The 22782-nt window shown below is 41.9% G+C and overlaps 1 protein-coding gene across 7 annotated transcripts in view; it reads right to left on the bottom strand.

The window, feature by feature from the left end:
- Window positions 1-22782, bottom strand: part of LOC139386645 (cyclic AMP-dependent transcription factor ATF-6 alpha-like) — a 43164-nt gene that overhangs the window by 6236 nt on the left and 14146 nt on the right. For 4 of the 7 annotated variants that reach the window (XM_071132396.1, XM_071132401.1, XM_071132398.1 and 1 more), the window contains exons 11-15: window positions 17950-18075; window positions 17331-17454; window positions 13570-13637; window positions 12236-12347; window positions 3422-3506 (exon numbers count right to left, since the gene is read on the bottom strand). In XM_071132396.1, the coding sequence (XP_070988497.1) occupies window positions 3422-3506; window positions 12236-12347; window positions 13570-13637; window positions 17331-17454; window positions 17950-18075 (515 nt within the window). The remainder of the gene's footprint in view (window positions 1-3421; window positions 3507-12235; window positions 12348-13569; window positions 13638-17330; window positions 17455-17949; window positions 18076-22782) is intronic. The other 3 variants (XM_071132402.1, XM_071132403.1, XM_071132400.1) reach the window with 1 other exon arrangement.

Below are 22782 nucleotides of genomic sequence, written 5' to 3'. Positions count from 1 at the left end.
CTCCTCCAAGAGGCGTACGTAACAAGATCTGAATACTTTCCGAATGCACTGTATATGCAGACACCTCTGTGCCTCTCCAAGGATATTATCTAATGATATGCAATAAGCATAAGATATCCTTTCAACAAAGCCATAAGCACATCAAACTAATTCCTCTCTGGAATCCACTTCTGCACGTCCCAAATAAACTGAAAGCAGGAGAAAGAGGGTGAGAACAAGATAAAATATTTGTCCGGATATATATATATACACTGCTCAAAAAAAAAAGGGAACACTAAAATAACACATCCTAGATCTGAATGAATTAAATATTCTTATTAAATACTTTTTTCTTTACATAGTTGAATGTGCTGACAACAAAATCACACAAAAATTATCAATGGAAATCAAATTTATCAACCCATGGAGGTCTGGATTTGGAGTCACACTCAAAATTAAAGTGGAAAACCACACTACAGGCTGATCCAACTTTCAAGTAAGTCAAAATGAGGCTCAGTAGTGTGTGTGGCCTCCACGTGCCTGTATGACCTCCCTACAACGCCTGGGCATGCACCTGATGAGGTGGCAGATGTTCTCCTGAGGGATCTCCTCCCAGACCTGGACTAAAGCATCTGCCAACTCCTGGACAGTCTGTGGTGCAACGTGGCGTTGGTGGATGGAGCAAGACATGATGTCCCAGATGTGCTCAATTGGATTCAGGTCTGGGGAACGGGCGGGCCAGTCCATAGCATCAATGCCTTCCTCTTGCAGGAACTGCTGACACACTCCAGCCACATGAGGTCTAGCATTGTCTTGCATTAGGAGGAACCCAGGGCCAACCGCACCAGCATATGGTCTCACAAGGGGTCTAAGGATCTCATCTCGGTACCTAATGGCAGTCAGGCTACCTCTGGCGAGCACATGGAGGGCTGTGCGGCCCCCCAAAGAAATGCCACCCCACTCCATGACTGACCCACCGCCAAACCGGTCATGCTGGAGGATGTTGCAGGCAGCAGAACGTTCTCCATGGCGTCTCCAGACTCTGTCACGTCTGTCACATTTGCTCAGTGTGAACCTGCTTTCATCTGTGAAGAGCACAATCTTGGTGTTATCTGGCAAATGCCAAACGTCCTGCACGGTGTTGGGCTGTAAGCACAACCCCCACCTGTGGACGTCGGGCTCTCATACCACCCTCATGGAGTCTGTTTCTGACCGTTTGAGCAGACACATGCACATTTGTGGCCTGCTGGAGGTCATTTTGCAGGGCTCTGGCAGTGCTCCTCCTGCTCCTCCTTGCACAAAGGCGGAGGTAGCGGTCCTGCTGCTGGGTTGTTGCCCTCCTACGGCCTCCTACACGTCTCCTGATGTACTGGCCTGTCTCCTGGTCGCGCCTCCATGCTCTGGACACTACGCTGACAGACACAGCAAACCTTCTTGCCACAACTCGCATTGATGTGCCATTCTGGATGAGCTGCACTACCTGAGCCACTTGTGTGGGTTGTAGACTCCATCTCATAATACCACTAGAGTGAAAGCACCGCCAGCATTCAAAAGTGACCAAAACATCAGCCAGGAAGCATAGGAACTGAGAAGTGGTCTGTGGTCACCACCTGCAGAACCACTCCTTTATTGGGGGTGTCTTGCTAATTGCCTATAATTTCCACCTGTTGTCTATTCCATTTGCACAACAGCATGTGATATTTATTGTCAATCAGTGTTGCTTCCTAAGTGGACAGTTTGATTTAACAGAAGTGTGATTTACTTGGAGTTACATTGTGTTGTTTAAGTGTTCCCTTTATTTTTTTGAGCAGTGTATATATATGAGAGAGAATGGATAGAGGGTGCTGAAGGTACACAACAGGGTGGCAGGCATCTTAGTGGTTAAAGCGTTGGGCCAGTAACTGAAAGGTTGCTTGTTTGAATCACCGAGCCGACAAGGTGAAAAATCTGTCGATGTGCCCTTGAGCAAGGCACTTAACCCTAATTGCACCAGGATGGCCGTTGATAATAGCTGACCCTGGCCGTGACCTCTCTGAGGTTGTCTCAGTTGGGATATGCAAAAAGAAAAAAACATACACATGCGTATTAATACACACTTGTACATGTGTGAAATAGGACAAATATAAGCAAGCAACAAGCCGTCCGCGCACTGTTCTGTTTTGTAAGACGATGCACGACTGCATAACAAAGTTGATCCATACGACTCAGAAAACAGGTCGTGGAAAGTTTCAGACCATTAAGAGTGTAAAGAGGGTAAGAGAGGCCTCTGCAGTGCTCGATACCCGAGGGGCCTCCCGAGAGGCACTAACGTATGTTCACAAGGGCCTGGCTGATAGCCATGACGGTGGGGCTCCTGGATTGAGGGCAGCCGTTCCCCGGAGGACTCCGAGGAGGCCCCTGTCTGTAAGGGCTGAGCTCTGAGAGACAGTGTGGTTGCGGAATGGATGCACCATGATAATAGATCCAAAGCACAGCGGTCTCACAGCACTTACTGCTGAGCATAGCGCTTCTATGAGCACGTTTCTATGAGTTTCTACATGGGGAAACCTCAGACGCTATGAGAATCAAGTGCAGTGGTTGTTTTCCAATTTGGACTTTTCACATTTTATACATCTTAATAAAACGTTTGAATGCTAATCATAGTACATATTATGGCAATACTTAGTAGCTTAAAATACAGACATATAAAATGTATCAATAATGAATCATAACTGCACACACACAAAAAAAAAACACATTCTGAAGCCTGAGGGGACAGAACCCAAACAAAGGAGGGTGAGTAAATTAAACAGGGAGCCAGCCCCATGACCTAGTCAAATCTGACTCATATTTTCAAGCACTTCTCTGAAACGGTCACTGGAGAGACAGTAAATCACCTAAGATTAGAAAAGAAAAATGTAATGTACAGTACTCTCTCTGTACTCCAGGAAGTATATATTCTTTCCTTAAAAGGGCATGGAAAATACAACAGCGTCCCCCTATCATCTGTATCCCACTTCCTTTCCTTTTCTTCAGGGTAGAAGGGACACCAACAGACCAATACAATTCCCCTCAGCAAAATACCCTAATTCATTGCACATGCCAGAAATACAAAGAGCTTAGCTTACACATGAAAGCTATTTCTGTTACTAAATCAATAGGAAGTAAATGCAGAGGAAAGCTTTCAAGACTACAAGAAAAAGGGAGTGAGTATTCATCCACCACACTAACAATCAGTTGTTGAAGCTGGTTCAAGCTTTCACTAAACTAATGACTACAGTTATAGTGAGTGTAGGTTTTCTGTTTATACACTGTGGGTAGGTGGAGGTGTAAATTGGCCGTGGCTTCTGATTACGTGAAAGCTCTGCTCTAAAACGTACAATAAAAACTTCCTTAGAGTTCAGAGTCCAAAGTTTATATTTGGCATGCTGTTGCTCAGTTCACATTGTCTACTGGTCCTTACCATTCAGATTAATAGCTGGTAACACCAAGGACATCTTTGGCCTGCTCCCCTTGCTGTGGTTGGTTGCAGGGAGCAGAAGGTGATCCTAGAGAAACAGAGAGAGAATGGGGGGATTAGAGAGTGAATGCAGTGAGTCATTACTCAAGAGTTGACCTAGTCTTTAGACAATAAGGAGATACATTTGACAGTGGAGATGTTGTGCTGTTCAGGGCGGATTTTCTCTCACAAATCCCAGTAGGACTGTGCATGTGGACTCAATTTGATTGAACCTTCATTTAACTACAGTACCAGTCAAAAGTTTGGACACACCTACTCATTCAAGGGTTTTTCTTTATTTTTTCCACTATTTTCTACATTGTAGAATAATAGAAGAAGTCAAAACTATGAAATAACATGTAGTAACCAGTGGCGTAAAGTACTTAAGTAAAAATACTTTAAAAGTACTACTTAAATATTTTTTTGGGGGGGGTATCTGTACTTTACTTTACGATTTATGACAACTTTAACTTTTACTTCACTACATTCCTAAATAAAATATTGTACTTTTTACTCCATACATTTCCCTGACAACCACAAGTACTTGTAACATTTTGAATGCTTAGCAGGACAGGAAGTGTCATATTCACACACTTATCAACAGAAGACGTGGTCGTCCCTACTACCTTGCGGACTCACTAAACACAATTGCATCTTTTGTAAATAATGTCTGAGTGCTGGAGTGTGCCCCTGGCAATACATACATAAAAACAAGAAAATTGTGCTGTCTGCTTTGGTTAATATAAGGAATTTGAAATGATTTATACTTTTACTTTTGATTCTTAAGTATATTTTAGCTATTCAATTTACTTTTGATACTTAAGTATATTTAAAACCAAATACTTTTAGACTTTTACTCAAGTAGTATTTACTGGGTGACTTTCACTTTTACTTGAGTAACTTTCTATTAAAAGGTATCTATACTTTTACTCAAGTATGAAAATTGGGTACTTTTTCCACCACTGGTAGTAACCAAAAAAGTGTTAAACAAATCAAAATATAATGTAGATTTAAGATTCTTCAAAGTAGCCACCCTTTGCCTTGATGACAGCTCTGCACACTCTTGGCATTCTCTCAACCAGCTTCATGAGGAATGCAGTCTTGAAGGAGATCCCACATATGCTGAGCACTTTTTGACTGCCTTTCCTTCACTCTGAGGTCCAATTGATCCCAAACCATCACAATTGGGTTGAGGTCGGGTGATTGTGGAGGCCAGGTCATCTGATGCAGCACTCCATCACTCTCTTTCTTTGTCAAATAGCCATTACGCAGCCTGGAGGTGTGTTGGGTCATTGTCCTGTTGAAAAACAAATGACAGTCCCACTAAGGGCAAACCAGATGGGATGGCGTATCGCAGAAAAATGCTGTGGTAGCCATGCTGGTTAAGTGTGCCTTGAATTCTAAATAAATCACAGACAGTGTCACGAGCAAAGCACCCCCACACCATCACACCACCTCCTCCATGCTTTACGGTGGGAACCACATATGCAGAGATCATCTGTTCACCTACTCCGCGTCTCACAAAGACATGGCGGTTGGAACCAAAAATCTTACATTTGGACTCATCAGACCAAAAAGACAGACTTACACTGGTCTAATGACCATTGCTCATGATTGTTGGCCCATGCAAGTCTCTTCTTCTTATTGGCGTTCTTTAGTAATGGTTTCTTTGCAGCAATTCAACCATGAAGGCCTGATTCACACAGTCTCCTCTGAACACTTGATGTTGAGATGTGTCTGTTACTTAAACTCTGTGAAGCATTTATTTGGGCTGCAATTTCTGAGGTTGGTAGCTCTAATGAACTTATCCTATGCAGCAGAGGTAACTCTGGGTCTTCCTTCCTGTGGCGGTCCTCATGAGAACCAGTCATCATAGCGCTTGATGGTTTTTGCAACTGCACTTCAATCTTTCCGGATTGACTGACCTTCATTTCTTAAAGTAATGATGGACTGCCGTTTCTCTATGCAAATTTGAGCTGTTCTTGCCATAATATGGACTTGGTCTTTAACCAAATATGGCTAGCTTCTGTATACCACCCCTACCTTGTCACAACACAACTGATTGGCTCAAACACATTAAGAAGGAAAATGAACTTTTAACAAGGCACACCTGTTAATTGATATGCATTCCAGGTGACTACCTCATGAAGCTGGTTGAGAGAATGCCAAGAGTGTGGAAAGCTATCAAGGCAAAGGGTAGCTACTTTGAAGAATCTCAAATATAAAATATATTTTGATGTGTTTAACACTTTTTTGGCTACTACATGATTCCATTTGTGTTATTTCATAGTTTTGATGTCTTTACTATTATTATACAATGTAGAAAATAGTAAAAATAAAGAAAAACCATTGAATGACAGGTACTGTATGTAGTCCCACTGACATCAGAATAACTATTTCCCAAGGGCGACCTGATATCAATAACTGTACATAATTTACAGTCATGGGTGCCATGGTCAAGGGGAGTGACTACAACCCAAACAATGCCTCAAGCCGCTGTCTGTCCACCTATAGGCTGACAACAAGAAAAAATACACGTGATGACAGACCAGTGACATCCAGACCCTTCCGTGGCCACTGCGGCCATAACTCTGAAGTGCACGCACCATGAACCCCACAAGGCACGAGAGGTACGGAATTCACACACAAAAAAACGTCCTAAAGAGAACGTAAGGCCAATAAATCTCAACATACATTGACCTCTGACCATACCTTTGACTGTACAATGTTTTCACAGTTTGGGGTGACAGTCATTGTTTGAGGAGACGGGCCAAAAACAGTAGTTAACAACAGCGTTGACACCTGGACAGCAGGTTGTGACATACACATAAAAAGAACAGGAGAATGATGTGGTTGTAAAATGTATTTTAAAAGTAGACAGCTGGGGCTCTATGAAAATAATCAACGATGGGCACATTAGCTAGACAAGCCATCCATTGTTCAAAGAAATAGTCACAAATCAAGCACATGGCCATTAAAACCCAGACCATATCAGAGACAGTCATTTCTTGACACAAACCAAGGCTACTTTTCCTCCAGTTGTATTAAGTTGGCAGAGATCAAATGCATCTACATGCTGTCTGATCAGCTAGTCAGTCATCTAGGTTCCCTCCGTGGAATCCTAGCCTTTATTAGAGGCATAAACACAGTAATTCAAAGTCCTGTTAAACATCTGTGGTCCGGGAGAGGAGACCCATGCATGGTTGAGAGACCACTGTCCTTCTGTGTTTGATTTAGCCTTCCTGCAGTGCCAGGTGGGTCGGTTCCGCAGTTTGGCGACTATTCCATTGGTTCTATTGCGGCAGGCAAACTCAATCAAGCCCAGCTAAAGTATTTGAAAAGATTTTAAAGAGTTAAAACGGAGCTGTTCCTGCGAGACAAAGTCATGGAAAAACTAGGAACTTCAGCCCAAAACTCACTGATGTAGAACAGATATACAGTAAAGTAGGTCTATAGACTGAAGAAATACGTGGTCAATTAGAATCATCGACGTGAGGGCTCCCAAGGACTAGTTAACATTTCAAAAGACTAAAAAAAACTTTTTTTTTAAAGTCAGATGTTTACAGTAGACTAGAGTGACGGCACAGAGGTAAATATTTTGTTTTGAAGCCAGCTGCCACTCTGGGGAAAACATATGACTTTACCTCAGATGGACATAGATGGCTAACATAAATGTTAGCATCTGCTAAAAGTAGCTAGCTACACGATTGGTCTGCTTCTGAGTAAAACATCGGTGCCAGTACGGAATGGCTTGGATCAGCACAATACAGTGTCTAAATAACAGTGTAAGTAGGTGGAGATTAACATTGAGAAGACATGGAAGCCAGGGTCAACTGCACTTGAAATAGACTGAGACTCTGGTTCTGATCCAGCCCTTGAAACAACACCAGTTCTAAGAAGCTGACAGAAGTAAGGAGCTTAGTGAAAAACATACACCAGGCACTGTTCCCTATTGGGTATTCACAACACACACACGTACACATGCATTTTGTATTGTAGATATGTGGTAGTAGAGTAGTGGCTTGGGGGAACACACTTAATGTGTTGTGAAAAGTGTCAGGAAATGTAATGTCATTTTGATTGTATATAGAGTTGAAGTCGGAAGTTTACATACACTTAGGTTGCAGTCATTAAAACTAGTTTTCCCACCATCCACAAATGTCTTGTAACAAACTATAGTTTTGGCAAATCAGTTAGAATATCTACTTTGTGCATGACACAAGTAATTTTTCCAACAAATGTTTACAGACAGATTATTTCACTTATAATTCACTGTATCACAATTCAAGTGGGTCAGAAGTTTACATACACAAAGTTGACAGTGCCTTTACACAGATTGGAAACTTCCTTAAATGATGTCATGGCTTTAGAAGCTTCTGATAGGCTAATTGACATCATTTGAGTCAATTGGAGGTGTACCTGTGGATATATTTCAAGGCCTGCCTTCAAACTCAGTGCCTCTTTGCTTGACATCATGGGAAAATAAAAATAAATCAGCCAAGACCTCAGAAAAACAATTGTAGACCTCCACAAGTCTGGTTCATCCTTGGGAGCAATTTCCAGACACCTGAAGGTCCCACGTTCATCTGTACAAACAATAGTACCCAAGTATAAACACCACGGGACCACACAGCCGTTATACCACTCAGGAAGGAGACGCGTTTGGTCTCCTGGAGATGAACGTACTTTGGTGCGAAAAGTGCAAATCAATCCCAGAACAACAGCAAAGGACCTTGTGAAGATGCTGGAGGAAACAGATACAAAAGTATCAATATCCACAGTAAAACAAGTCCTATATCAACATAACCTGAAAGGCCGCTCAGCGAGGAAGAAGCCGCTGCTCCAAAACCGCCTTAAAAAAGCCTTACAAAAAAAAATCTGACTTTTCAGAGAAATGTCCTCTGGTCTGATGAAACAAAAATAGAACTGTTTGGCCATAATGCCCATTGTTATGTTTGGAGGAAAAAGGGGAATGCTTGCAAGCCGAAGAACACCATCCCAACTGTGAAGCACAGGGGGGAGGTAGCATCATGTTGTGGGGGTGCTTTGCTGCAGGAGGGACTGGTGCAATTCACAAAATAGATGGCATCATGAGGTAGGAAAATTATGTGGATATATATTGAAGCAACATCTCAAGACATCACTCAGGAAGTTAAAGCTTGGTCGCAAATGGGTCTTCCAGATGGACAATGACACCAAGCATACATCTAAAGTTGTGGCAAAATGGCTTAAGGACAACAAAGTCAAGGTATTGGAGTGACCATCACAAAGCCCTGACCTCAATTCTATAGAAAATTGGTGGGCAGAACTGAAAAAGTGTGTGCGAGCAAGGAGGTCTACAAACCTGACTCAGTTGCACCAGCTCTGTCAGGAGGAATGGGTCAAAATTCACCCAACTTATTGTGGGAAGCTTGTGGAAGGCTACCGAAATGTTTGACCCAAGTGAAACAATTTAAAGGCAATGCTACCAAATACTAATTGAGTGTATGTAAACTTCTGATCCACTGGGAATGTGACAAAATAAATAAAATATTAAATAAATTATTCTCTCTACTATTAATCTGACATTTCACATTCCTAAAATAAAGTGGTGATCCTAACTGACCTAAGACAGGGAATTTTTACTAGGATTAAATGTCAGGAATTGTGAAAAACTGGAGTTTAAATATATTTGGCTAAGGTGTATGATAACTTCAGACTTCAACTGTAACTGCCTTAATGTTGCTGGAACCCAGGAAGAGTAGGCTAATGGAGATCCTTAATAAATACAAATAGAGCCTATCAACAGCCACCTTCAGGAGAATGAAAGAGGATTGATCATGGCTGCGTTGGTGCTTCAAGGGCTCATGCTAGCAGTCTTCAAAAGGACACATGCTAGCTCTCTTCATGGGGATACAGTAGGCCTGCCCCCCATTCGGCTCTTTGGCAGAGGTTGTAATAGCGGGTAGGTCTGAACTCTAAGAGACCACACGTTTCCATGAGTTTTGAAGAAGAAGAAAAAAACAGAAGGAAAAGAATTCTACCATTTCGTTCAAAAACATATTTTCACTTTAGTATAGTACCCCAGTGAGCCAATTATCCTCAACAAAAGTGATTCAGGCAGTGTAGGTATGTATATATTCCTGATAATCACATTCCCCCACAAAAACCTTTGGGTTCTGCTTTTCCTTCCCACAGCAGCCCGGGTCTACCCATGTGCATCAAGTTAGTGTTCTGCTCTTTCCATCACTTGCATTGTGGCGTGCGCTTTGGAACAAGCCAATGGAATCAGAAGCTGCTCTGTTCATTCCATCAGGCCAGAGAGAGGGCTGAGGCTGAGGAGAGCCGACTGCAGCTGTGCAGTCACTCCCTCCCTCCCTCCCTCCTCTACTGTACATTCTTGTCTACTGGTAGGACTCCATGGCTGGCTGAATTACCCATTTGAAGGCTAGAAGTACAGATCGTACAGAAGCCGGCAGCCACATCCAATAATGTCACAACTATTGTTTGCATGATTGCCATTCATCCAGTTTCTGTAAATACGTGGCACTCCCAAAAAATAAACATTTCACAAATGTTGAACTTCGTATTCATCAACTCCAGCGCCACCCCAACATATGTGAAAATGGAGTGTTTCTATTCTTTGTAGTAAAACAGATTCAATGTAGATATGTTCCTTTAAGACCGTCAAAGTGTGGAGGGTTTGACTAATTGACAACAACTCAATGTACAGCTTATGTACAGTAACTACTGGAAAGAAGCATACTTGGTTTGCCAGCAAACGGTTTCCATTGATGCCATGATTCCAAAATATACATAATAAACAAGGCCTTCAGGAAACATATCTGGTCCTTGGATAAAGGGCCCTCAGAGAGCAGAGCTGACAGGCACACAAAAGAGCTAAAGAGGGGCCCCTGGGAGTTGTTGGTCCAAATGGAGAGATTGTGATCAGAGTTCACTTTCCTTCTCTCTCTCTCCTCTGCCTGTTTCTCTCGCTCTCAGGTTCTCACAAAACAGACGTTGGCAGGCCATCAGAGAGAATGGTCCCTGCTAACTCTCCTGAGCAGTCATCAGGTTGGAATAACGTTGCCAATCAGACCTAAGACTTTCTGAATAGATGGCTAATTTAATGGGGGGGTGCAATGGAATAAGACAGTCAGTACTTCTGGTTGAGAATGACAATGAAAGCCTTCTCAGTGTAACAGAGGCAGAACTAAGAAGGGATTCAGCCGATTGGCATCATGAGAATACTTTTACGAAGCCTCAGAAGACTTACAGGTTTCCCTCTATGATATATCTAAAGGAATGTCTGGAAACATATCAGAGGAGAAGGACTAACAGATCTAGGGGGTCTCAGAGTTCATAGTTTGTGGTACTTTTATGAAAATGGAGGTATGTTCATTTTGGTAATCGAATACACTTTCCTGGCAGAGGTTGCTGATAAACAGGTTATTTTGATTTCTGCTTTAATGTAATGTAAATGTATTAAATATGTGTCAGTACAATGGATACATCATTCGAATTGACCAGACAAAAGATGTCAAAATGTGTAGGACGGAAGGAAGATGTGCTTAATCAATAAATCAAAAGATTATCTGTGGTTAGGCTACACCAAATAAAAATGTGAAATTCCAATCTTATAGCTTAGGAGAAATGGACATCGTCGGTAACCCTAAACGGTCAAAACACCACACAGAATAAAATGAATAAGAACAGCCTCAAGGATCTTCTTTATTGTTCTAGATAATTCCTACCAAATGTGCTCCCTCAGAATTCTATACATCAAACACACAAATGAAACTCGACAATTGGTCAGGCATTAACTGAACACTGTTAAAGCTACAAATCACATACAAATGCATTACATATGCTCATTTGTGACGATTGAAATGCCAATGTACATATTTAAATCAGCCACAGCCATTTTTCAAGCCTCATTCATTCATGCATTTCAAATCAAATCACATTTTATTTGTCACATACACATATTTAGCAGATGTTATTGCGGGTGTAGCGAAATGCTTTTGTGTTCCAAGCTCCAACCGTGCAGTAGTATCTAACAATTCACAACAATAAACCAATTTAAAAGTAAATGAATGGAATTAAGAAATATATAAACATTAGATTGAGCAATGTCGGAGTGGCATTGACTGAAATACAGTAGAATAGAATACAGTATATACATAAGAGATGAGTAAAGCAATATGTAAACGTTATTTAAGCGTTATTTAAACATTTGGGAGGAGAAAAAAAAAGGAAAGGAAATATTTTCCTAAGCTTCAAAAGACCATCTGCTATTTCAGTTGGGGCTTTCCGCCTTCAATTAAGACAGAAACTTGGTACCCTTGGTTATGCTCAACATGCCCTCCAAAATTGTTTCATGACCGCTTTATGATTCTGTTTCTTTCCCACTCAGCAGTTTCATCTGTTGAAGACATGCTGATGACAATACTGCGTCATGAAACCGGATCTCCATTTGGCCTTGAGATCAGTCACAATCCGAAGGACGCATTGTCGCCTACTTCTATGGAAAATGCTATGGAATATGGGGCTCCCCAGTGGCGCAGCGGTCTGTTTCTCAGTGCTAGAGGCGTCATTACAGACCCTGATTCGAATCCAGGCTGTATCACAACCGGCCGTGATTGGGAGTCCAGTAGGGCGGCGCACAATTGGCCCAGCGTCGTCCGGGTTTGGCCGGTGTAGGGCGTCATTGTAAATAAGAATTTGTTCTTAACTGACTTGCTTAGTTAAATAAAAGTAACAAAAAAATAAAATGAAAATATGCATGGGGTGACTCACCCTGCGAAAGGACACCACGTAGAAAGTGTCGCCTCGTCGATTTAACTCATCAAAGAAGTCCCTGTAGCTTTGATGGCGTGAGTAGTACACCTGAACCTCACTCCCTGGCCTACTGAGAGAGAGACAGAGGTGACAGTGAAATACATTATATGACATCAAAATATGCCATATCAAAACTAAATCAAACATAACTTTAATTATCAGATTTATATTAACTGACGCCTAAGACGGTCTGACAACAACAGTCAGAGACCTAGAACATGCTGATGAAATTTACAGTAACTACATTTACTGTAACAAAAATCACCATCTCCTCTACATTTACCATTATTACAATGGTATTATTATGCCTATTACTATGTTTTAAGATAATAGGTAAACTAGTAAGTTCTCAGCTCACAGTGTAACAAGTTGTATGTGTACCACAAACATATTTGTTTAATTCACCTTTTTTTTTTTACTTTTTACGTGTCCCATCCACGGGATGGTTGAGCTAACTTAGAGGCTAATGCGATTAGCATGAGGTTGTAAGTAACAAGAACATTTTCCAGGATATAGACATATCTGATATTGGCAGAAAGCTTACATTCTTGTTAATCTAACTGCACTGTCCAATTTACAGTAGCTATTACAGTGAAAGAATACCATGCTATTGTTTGAGGAGAGTGCACAGTTTTGAACTTGAAAAGTTATTAATAAACAAATTAGGCACAGTCTTGATAGAACATTTTGAACAGAAATACAATGGTTCATTGGATCAGTCTAAAACTTTGCACGTACACTGCTGCCATCTAGTGTCTAAAATCTAAATTGCTCCAGGGCTGGAATAATACATTATGGCCTTTCTCTTGCAAGATGATGGTACAAAAAAAAACAGTTGTTTTTTCATTGTATTATCTATTACTAGATGTAATGTGTTATAGTATCCTACATTCCTTTCACATTTACACAAACCTCAAAGTGTTTCCTTTCAAATAGTATCAAGTATATGCATATCCTTGCTTCAAGGCCTGAGATAAATGCAGTTAGATGTGGGTATGTCATTTCAGGCGAAAACTGAAAAAAAGGGTCAGTCAAATACAATTCATGTAGCATAGGTCTCCCATTTGGTGACTTGGTAGACAAGGCTACCATTGTGGTTGGGCAGCTAAATAGCAACACCACTGGTTTGGCCTCTCATTCTACTGAAGAAACAGTAGTGGAGACAGAAAGAAAACCATGGTTATAAAATAATTTGGAGAGAAATATGGTGAACATCTGAAGAGTTTGGGAAAGTGAGACATCGAAAATACTGTAGGGTCCATTTACAATGCAATTTTTTGATAAATACTTACTCAGAGTAGCGGACTGTTACAACCGAGTTACTGGACTGGTTCGTCTGGGGTCTCTCCTCAGGTGACTTCTGTGAAAATGTGATAAAATGCTGGTCAGTGAGTCATTTCAGTTAAATTCTGAAACTTGAATTCATATACTGAAGATTGGAATGCCATTGTGTTTTTTGTCTTGGCTGACTGATGACAAACTAAAAAACAAGTAGAACTTAAAAAGAGATTTGTTTGGTAGTTGACCATTTCCTTAGCCAGTATGCCACATGAATAGACTTCAGCATGCTCTCTAAGAGCAGTGCTCTGTTGTACTGGCCATAAGAGCCTGATCCTCATCCTATCTCTGCTATACATATGGCTTGTGAACTACATGTGAAACTAAAGTGCAGGAATAAAACCTGTCACCATGCAAAATACATGTAAGCTGAAATGTTTTCCTTTAAAATTCAATACACTTCCCCCTTTTAAAACGTTCCGATCCAAATCTAAAAACATTTCTGTTATCTTCTTTTAAGTCACGTTTGAGCACTTCAGGAATAATTTGATATGACCCATATCGTTGGGTGACACATGCAATATTACCATAAAAACCAACAAGGCTGGGATGAAATGAACACTTTAAAAACAACTGACTAAAGCCTATCAATCAAAGGCAATGACAGTGAGTCCAGGCACGTAGGTTCAACAGGATGAGTGGCCAGCAGCTGTGTGGCCAGCAGCTGTGCAAACAGCATCAGGCTCATTTTGAGAAATTAGTCTTCCTAGCATTTCGTGACATGCCGAGGCTCTGAAAAGGGGTTTAATGTTTCACTGTGGTTAGAGATTTGTGCCTAGAGCGATGTACATTTTAGGTCCCCCTCAGTCTCAAACCTCACCCCTCATTGAGTCAATCAACAACTCTCCTTGCTGTAAGTCAATCGTCATGCCTCAGCCTCACGCTTCAAGGAGGGTAGACAACGGACTTAAGGAGGGGTGAGGAATGAGGCTGAGGGTATAGAATGTACACCTTAGGGGGGCCGAAACTGTGGACATAATTAAAAGAGATCTTAAAACACTCCTTTTTAGCTTAGCTTTTCCTTAGGGTGCTTTTTAATCGTTCTGTTTTTAGTGTAATTCTTTTGTTTTTTTCAATCCTCTTATGATGTGTGGTAAATAAATATTTAATGTATAAAACGTGCTGTATAAATAAAGCTTGATTTAATTTGATTACACCATACCGCTGTACAGATGAGGGGGATTAGGATTCCAATGAGACTAATTGAGTCTAACTCTAGTCTGCGATAAATCCTACCGAATGTAGTACAAGTTTACCACAGGCTTTTTAGGACATGGCAGAAACAGAAGATTATGGAGCTGCATCCTGGTGTGGAGCAGAGATGAGATTGGATAGACTTCAGCTGCACTGTAATAAACTTACAGTCTGGGGGTTCAACCTCTGCCCTGCACTTTACTGGAATGAAATAGTCAGCCCTTCTAGCTTCTTCAAAGGACTTCTATCGAACAGACTGCTTCTCATCAAGTTATACTGCAGGTTCAAAGTGGGAAACCAGGAAAAAGCGCTAAAGAGGTGCAAATATTCTGCAAAACCAGGATAAATAAAATCTCCAGGTCGGAGAAATCACAGTTCTCTATTGTTAGCCTTTCTTCAGCTTGTTCTGCTGCAGGTAGAGGAACATGCATATGGGGTTTTCCCAAAGGACAGGAAAGTCTGGAAGAGTTTAAAACACACCCAAAGAAGTGCCGTATGAAATATGTTTCTCTGAGTCGTATAAAAGAGTACCTTGAGCAGAGTTGATCACTCACACCATGTATGTCCTATAGCCTATAAATTATATATAACCAATGCAACAGGGCTCGAGTCAAAAGTAGTGCACTTCATTTCTTCACAGCCAGTAAGAAGAAATGTCCAGGGTCTAGCCCTGAGGGTTACGTGCGTGGGAGAGATGGTGGTAGAAGTGCCTGTAAATAGTTTGGAACGGTCTGCTCCCAGTTTCCATCTGTTTGTGAGAGGTCTTAGCCTTGAGCACGAAACGCTGTACAACTCTTAACGTTATAAAACATTCATAGCTTTACATGCTCTCACTCCTACCTACCACGACGATCATCACAGAGAATTCACTAAACTTCCTGGAAGACCCAGAGGGTGTCATAAACAGCGCAAAACCCCTCCTTCCAATTAGGCAACCCCCTTAAATATATCTTACACAGGAAGCTAGATAAATGTGTAATCTTCTCAAAATCAAAATTCCAAGCTGTCGATTTCTGAGTGGATAGACTATTGTAAGAGTCTAAAGCAAGCTACATCTGAATCAGCCGTCTGAGTTTGGGTTTGACCTGGATATCATTTGCGTCCCATGTCGACTAATTTTAGTGGCACCATTTCTTTGGCTGTCTAAACTAGTATATTTTTCTCTACAGTAAGTGGTACATACAGTAACAAAGGACAGTTTTGTGTAGCTCACACGTCATGAAGACAGGGTTAAAAGCTTTATGTGAACTCTCTCAACCAATGTTAACCCTTTACACTTGTACCCGTAAACGGTCCAATGGGAAATCTGCGGCGGTACAGTAACATACGTCAGAGCTCAGGCTCAGCGATGGGTTTTGACTGACAGGCGTTTTGAATTTGAGCACATCGCGCGACAAGAAGTTGCTCCCATCCCTCCCGTGCATTTGTTGTTGTCGGAACGAGGGAAATGCTGTAAATTAAGAGGACTCTATGTCTTTTTGAAAGACGAGACGTTGAGGATTATAATAAATAGTGCTCGGATGTCATGCATGCAAGCCAAGCACCCGTTAGTCAAAATGTGCGCTTTTCCATATCATAAAACTCCTGACATTTACAGTGTCAACGTTGATGATCACTATGTTTGATGTACAGTTCCAAGTTGACTTGGTGTCATACCCTTGGTGATTTGAACCCGAACGAACGCTTTGATTGAAACGAAGCACGGGTAGGCTATGCTACAGTTTGTTAACACCATCTGCTCTACAGTTCGCTCACTACATCGTTCAAAACACAGTAGGCTACTTGAAACAACACTGCATAACTGTAGAATATCGAAATGCATATCCCCATGAAACTGGTATGGATCAAATGGTTGGAATGACTTTTTGGACATTTAACTGGTAAAACATGAAGAATTGTCATTCAAGATTGACAAGTGGGAAAGGGGGGAGGTTATAGCAACAAGTCTTATACCAAAACCAAGTCAAATGCCATCAACTAATATCAGCATCTAACATAACAAAAAGGCTTTATAACCAAAAAACGATGAAAATAAAACCTAATATAACTCAAACGGAAAGCATTTGCATTTTTGCGCAGTCCAGTCCAGTAAGTTCAATTTCGTTATTACCTATAACAACAAAAAAATAAATATTTAGCTATTAGCCAAATTGAGTCAGATGTCGGCAGCTGTGACCTCATTACAAGATAAATACACATATTGTCACTAAACTGTTTATGTTCATGTGGCAGCTCTATTAAATGGGTCATCATGGAGAGCCGTCTTGACACGGGCCTGAAACCCGAAACCTCTATTGGAGTAGACGTCGGCCTACGTACTGACAGTTTAAATATCCTCTGAGGTACTGCTTAATAACCTGTCTGAAAAATATGCGATGACCATTACGGGCGTTTGATCACACTTTAAAACGTCTCATTATTTGGGCCATGGGACCTGACCAGGGAAAACCAACGACCTAGTTAGTACAGCTTTTTCGCTGTTTTGTAGACAAGCAGGTCATAGAAGAGTCGTCTAACCTACCAGGACAGTTTTGGTTGTGTGCTGATCTGCTGTTGTATGTCTGGACTGATCAGTGGTAGAGCGTGTGGACTTGGTTCTCTCCTCTTCGTGTCGATGAACCCAGCCTCGCAAGTTCTGAGTCAGACTGGATTATAGGGGAAGAAGGAATATTCAGATTGAAGTTAATAAAGTATGGCTTCTATGTAAGAACTGTTGAAGGCAGCTGCTGGCTTTCATGTGTACCTCATCCGTCTCAAATGATGACGGCTTGAAGACTGAGTGAGTTTCCCAGTTCCAGCCACCTTTTCATTCCACTGTGACGGCGTCAAAATGACTGGTGAACAGTTTGGTTTCATGAGCTGCCAACATGGCTCACACATTACAGTCTAGTTAGCAGTGGGAAAGACAAAGGCTAGCGCTACAGAGAGTACCGAGTGGACTCATTTATGCTCAATTCAGGTAGGTAATACAGTGAGTTCAATATGGAATTGTATTCTGAAATCGAGGTACCTAGCCAGATGTTCTAATCTTACTTCCATACTGGTGGTCGAGACAAGAAGGCTGGAAGACTGAGGCTAAGTAGAACCAAATTCTCGGCTGTTAGTAGGCTACTAATCAGATGGACTTGGTTAGTACTGACCGGAGAGACTTGGACCTGGAGACAGGAGAGTGGGGTTGGCAGGGGGGCGAGGAGGGTGACCCAAACAGGAGAGACTCCGTCTTGACCACAGCTAGAGCCATCTCCTCTGGGGTATAATCCTCCCACCTATAGCACAGAGAGGGGAGAGAGAGGGAGGTGAGGGGAGAGAAGAGAGGGAGGTGAGGGGGAGTGAGAGGGAGGTAGGTAAGGTTAAGGCGAGAGAGGTAGATAGGTAAGGGGAGAGAGAGAGATGAATCAACACCTCATCAACAACACATTCACCTTCCCTTTGTGATCTCATTGTGATCCAGCTGCTGATATGCGGGTGTATGCTGTGGGTTTTCCTTGTGGCCTAAGGACTGGAATATGAACCCGGAATAATCAGTCACTTACTCCGGACGTCCCAAGTGTTCATCAATTTTAAACAAGCAGCTGATTCACATCTGGAACAAACAACAACTCAGGTGACTTGAAAGCCAAACACTTCCCCTTAGTTGATGAATTAGGTCATAAGTTAAAGAAGGGGGTTACGTTGAGTTCTACGCAGTGACCTGCAACAATAACCTGCAGAGCCAGTGGCCTCGTCTTCACGCAAGCACACACACACGTTGGACTGGAGGTCTCCTGGGAAACGGTTTGATAAATGGTCTGTTCCCGACATCTGTGTGGAACTTCCACTTCCAAACCCGTTGACCAGATGAATGAGCCCTGGGCTCCAGATCAGAAGGACACAATAGGGTAGAGAATGCGGGCATCAAAACGGTCCATTAGCCCCAAAAAATGCCGTATTGTGTATACATTCTATAGCCTAGTCCCAGATCTGCTCATGCTATGTAGCCTCCTATGATGACGAGGCTATATGTTCTACGACTACTCATATCGAACGGCCCATTACCACACAGTTTGAGTTAGCCTAGCACTGTACTATCATCTGCTCAAAGCAGGCTATTTGCAGTAGGTGATGTAGTACTTTGTAGCAGGCAGCTAGATACATGGGGACGGACCAGTGGTGACTGTAAAATTAAACTGGCCACTAAAAAGACACCCCTAGTAATACTATTTTATTGTGCTCTGCTTGTAACACTCCAATTCAACCCACAGATTTGTCACCAGAGAATGATGTGTCTAAATAAGGTAACATTCGTGAGTCCTGGATGTAAATATTACCACCAAGATAAAATGAGCACTCTCAATCCCCCCCCCCCCCCCCCCCCAAAAAAAAAAGCAGGGCTGGAAATAGATGCTTAGTCAAACAGAAACAACCAATCAATTAGTCTACAGTTCTGTTTTTTGGGACAGAATTCAGTGCTCTTGGATGCCTCCGATTCTACTCCAGAAGCCTGGTAAAACACTTGAGTCCACCTACTTCTCTTCAATTCAGCATTATTATTTTTTTTACTCATCTTATTCCTGGTTCGTGAGCATTTTTCCAAGACAAAGATGTGGCTTTAAAGCATAGGTGAAATTGCCACGGGGATGGGGGGGGTGACGACAACATGCTCCCCGAGATATAGAACAGTGCAAAATGTTTTAAAAGCAGGAAGTTAGCAGTTTTCCAACAAACCAAAAATGTTTTGTTTGTTTATTTTTGGGTTGTGGGGCCCCCTGGAGGTAGGTGTTCCCCAGAACATAGCAGGGACAAGATAACAGGAAGAGGGCTCTTAATGCCACATGGTACAAAGACTATTCATGGCTGGAATATTCACAAAACCAGGACTTGCCAATTGTTTTGTACGCAGACCCTTTTCACTACACAATGCCCCTCAATCTGCCTTTACTTACCTCTCTGGTTTTGCTAACTAGAAAAAAATATATCCTAGAATTGCCTGATTTCAGTGTGTCACTCAACCTCATCCAAGCCAGCACTGGCCTTGCAGTCAGGTGTGTATGTATGTAAGCCAACTTTAGAGCCCAGCCTGGAACCAATTACGTCAACCCTCAAGCTTCGGTAACAGTAAGGGAAATATTACTCCTGGACTAATTTACAGTTTCAATGGAGACTCTCCCCTGACTCTCTCTTTCTCCCAGTCTTTTCAACAGGCAATCAGCCAGTCCTCAGTTCAACTTAGACCACACTGAACCCTGAGGTGTCCCAGTGTCAGTGACCAGATTTATTTAATATTCAATGAGATATATCTTAAATGACAGCTGTTATCCTGGAAGGTATATTTTAGCTCAGCCCCCCCAAGTGTATGCCTTCCACCTGTAAACGATGAAAACTACAAAACGTGATCGTTAATGTATGATCAACTTAGTAGATTATATCCTATGTACATATTAACGTGCATCCTTACAATAGTAGTCAGTGTTTATCGTTTGTGTCTTCTTAATATTTGCCTTGAAATACCGTCATTAATGATGGTGAGGACTTATCGTTCCAATTATCCTTCCACATACTGCTTTCAAAATACCCCTCAAGAGAGGCATAATAAGTCATGTCAAATTGTGTAGAATTGCAGAAAATGCATTTAAAAATGTTTTTTACAAATTCTGGGGGGGGGGGACCCCCAGACCACATGTCTACTGTTCATCTCCCCCAAGATCTATACCACAATTCCGCTCTTGCTTTAAAGATGAAATCTGCATTAGGATAAACAGCGCCACAAATGGGCGTGCCTTTGTTGTTTTGGCTCTGTTGATAAAACAGAGTGACGGGTCAAGCAGCGTGCTTGCAAAAATTGCAGTACGTATTCTGCTGTTCTATCGCACGTGCAATGACGTCCGAGGAACAAGTCTTTGATTTTTTTTTTTTTAAGAGTTTGTTGTTTGCCTTTACTACTTTGTTGTTGTAATATCCCAAATGGACGTGGAAGTTTCACCAATTAACAATTCCAGCTTTAAAGCCAATCAATCTAAGCCTGTGCGTGATCTGGCCGATGGTGTGTAAAATAGTAGAGTTCCTGTCAGCGTGCATGCAAGATTTGGTTATTCTGGGAACCAAGATTATGTGAATAGTGAGATAATTGACAATTGTAAAGAGTACCTGAACACCGAAAACACTTATGTAACCTCACACCTCTAGTTGATTTTCCATTAGTCCATAAAAACAGAAAAGTACTGATGTGGAACATACTGAGGCAAGAGAAGACTGGGTCCGTGTCCAATGAATTAACGAGCCTAGGGTGTACCCCAGACATATGATTACAGTAATTTACATTCCCGTACAGTAAGAGCATCCCATCTACTTACTTAAGTCATTCTTCAGCTTCTGGTAAACGAGTGTCTCGAGACAGGCTCTGCCAGAACACTGAGGTACAATCACAAGTCAGTGAGAGACTTAGCAGGAACCATTGGTTCTCGTTGATACATAACAGGGCATCACGTTTCCTACAGGGCTAGAGTGCTGTGCTAAGGCTTCTTTGGTGCTACTTATCCTTATATGAGAAGGAACCATCTGGTGTTAGACTGTGTGGAACAAATGGTTAAAGATGAGGTTTCTAAATCATTGCGGGCAGGAAATGACAGTGACATAAGTCCAATACAAACCGATAATGAATCAGTTTGCCATGGCAGCAGACCGCATTTAGAAGCAATTCAAAGGAAACAACTAAAAAAACTGACGTAAAATTAAAAGAAACTCCTGGGAACAAAAAATAGGGTAACTATGTGTTCAGTTACAAGGGTAGTGTGTTTGTATGTGCACACACTGTATATTTGTGTGTGTGTGCATGTAAGAGAGAACATACAGTGGGGCAAAAAAGTATTTAGTCAGCCACCAATTGTGCAAGTTCTCCCACTTAAAAAGATGAGAGGCCGGTAATTTTCATCATAGGTACACTTCAACTATGACAGACAAAATGAGAAAAAAAATCCAGAAAATCACATTGTAGGATTTTTTATGAAATTATTTGCAAATTATGTTGGAAAATAAGTATTTGGTCACCTACAAACAAGCAAGATTTCTGGCTCTCACAGACCTGTAACTTTAAGAGGCTCCTCTGTCCTTCACTCGTTACCTGTATTAATGGCACCTGTTTGAACTTGTTATCAGTATAAAAGACACCTGTCCACAACCTCAAACAGTCACACTCCAAACTCCACTATGGCCAAGACCAAAGAGCTGTCAAAGGACACCAGAAACAAAATTGTAGACCTGCACCAGGCTGGGAAGACTGAATATGCAATAGGTAAGCAGCTTGGTTTGAAGAAATCAACTGTGGGAGCAATTATTAGGAAATGGAAGACATACAAGACCACTGATAATCTCCCTCGATCTGGGGCTCCACGCAAGATCTCACCCCGTGGGGTCAAAATGATCACAAGAACCGTGAGCAAAAATCCCAGAACCACACGGGGGGACCTAGTGAATGACCTACAGAGAGCTGGGACCAAAGTAACAAAGCCTACCATCAGTAACACGCTACGCCGCCAGGGACTCAAATCCTGCAGTGCCAGACGTGTCCCCCTGCTTAAGCCAGTACATGTCCAGGCCCATCTGAAGTTTGCTAGAGAGCATTTGGATGATCCAGAAGAAGATTGGGAGAATGTCATATGGTCAGATGAAACCAAAATATAACTTTTTGGTAAAAACTAAACTTGTCTTGTTTGGAGGACAAAGAATTGCATCCAAAGAACACCATACCTACCGTGAAGCATGGGGGTGGAAACATCATGCTTTGGGGTTGTTTTTCTGCAAAGGGACAAGGACGACTGATCCGTGTAAAGGAAAGAATGAATGGGGCCATGTATTGTGAGATTTTGAGTGAAAACCTCCTTCCATCAGCAAGGGCATTGAAGATGAAATGTGGCTGGGTCTTTCAGCATGACAATGATCCCAAACACACCGCCCGGGCAACGAAGGAGTGGCTTCGTAAGAAGCATTTCAAGGTCCTG

This window comes from Oncorhynchus clarkii, chromosome 28 (assembly GCF_045791955.1).
Source record: "Oncorhynchus clarkii lewisi isolate Uvic-CL-2024 chromosome 28, UVic_Ocla_1.0, whole genome shotgun sequence".
Lineage (NCBI taxonomy): Eukaryota > Metazoa > Chordata > Actinopteri > Salmoniformes > Salmonidae > Oncorhynchus > Oncorhynchus clarkii.
The sequence above is the reverse complement of the archived record's forward strand: the minus strand, read 5'-3'. Positions and strand labels throughout refer to the sequence as shown.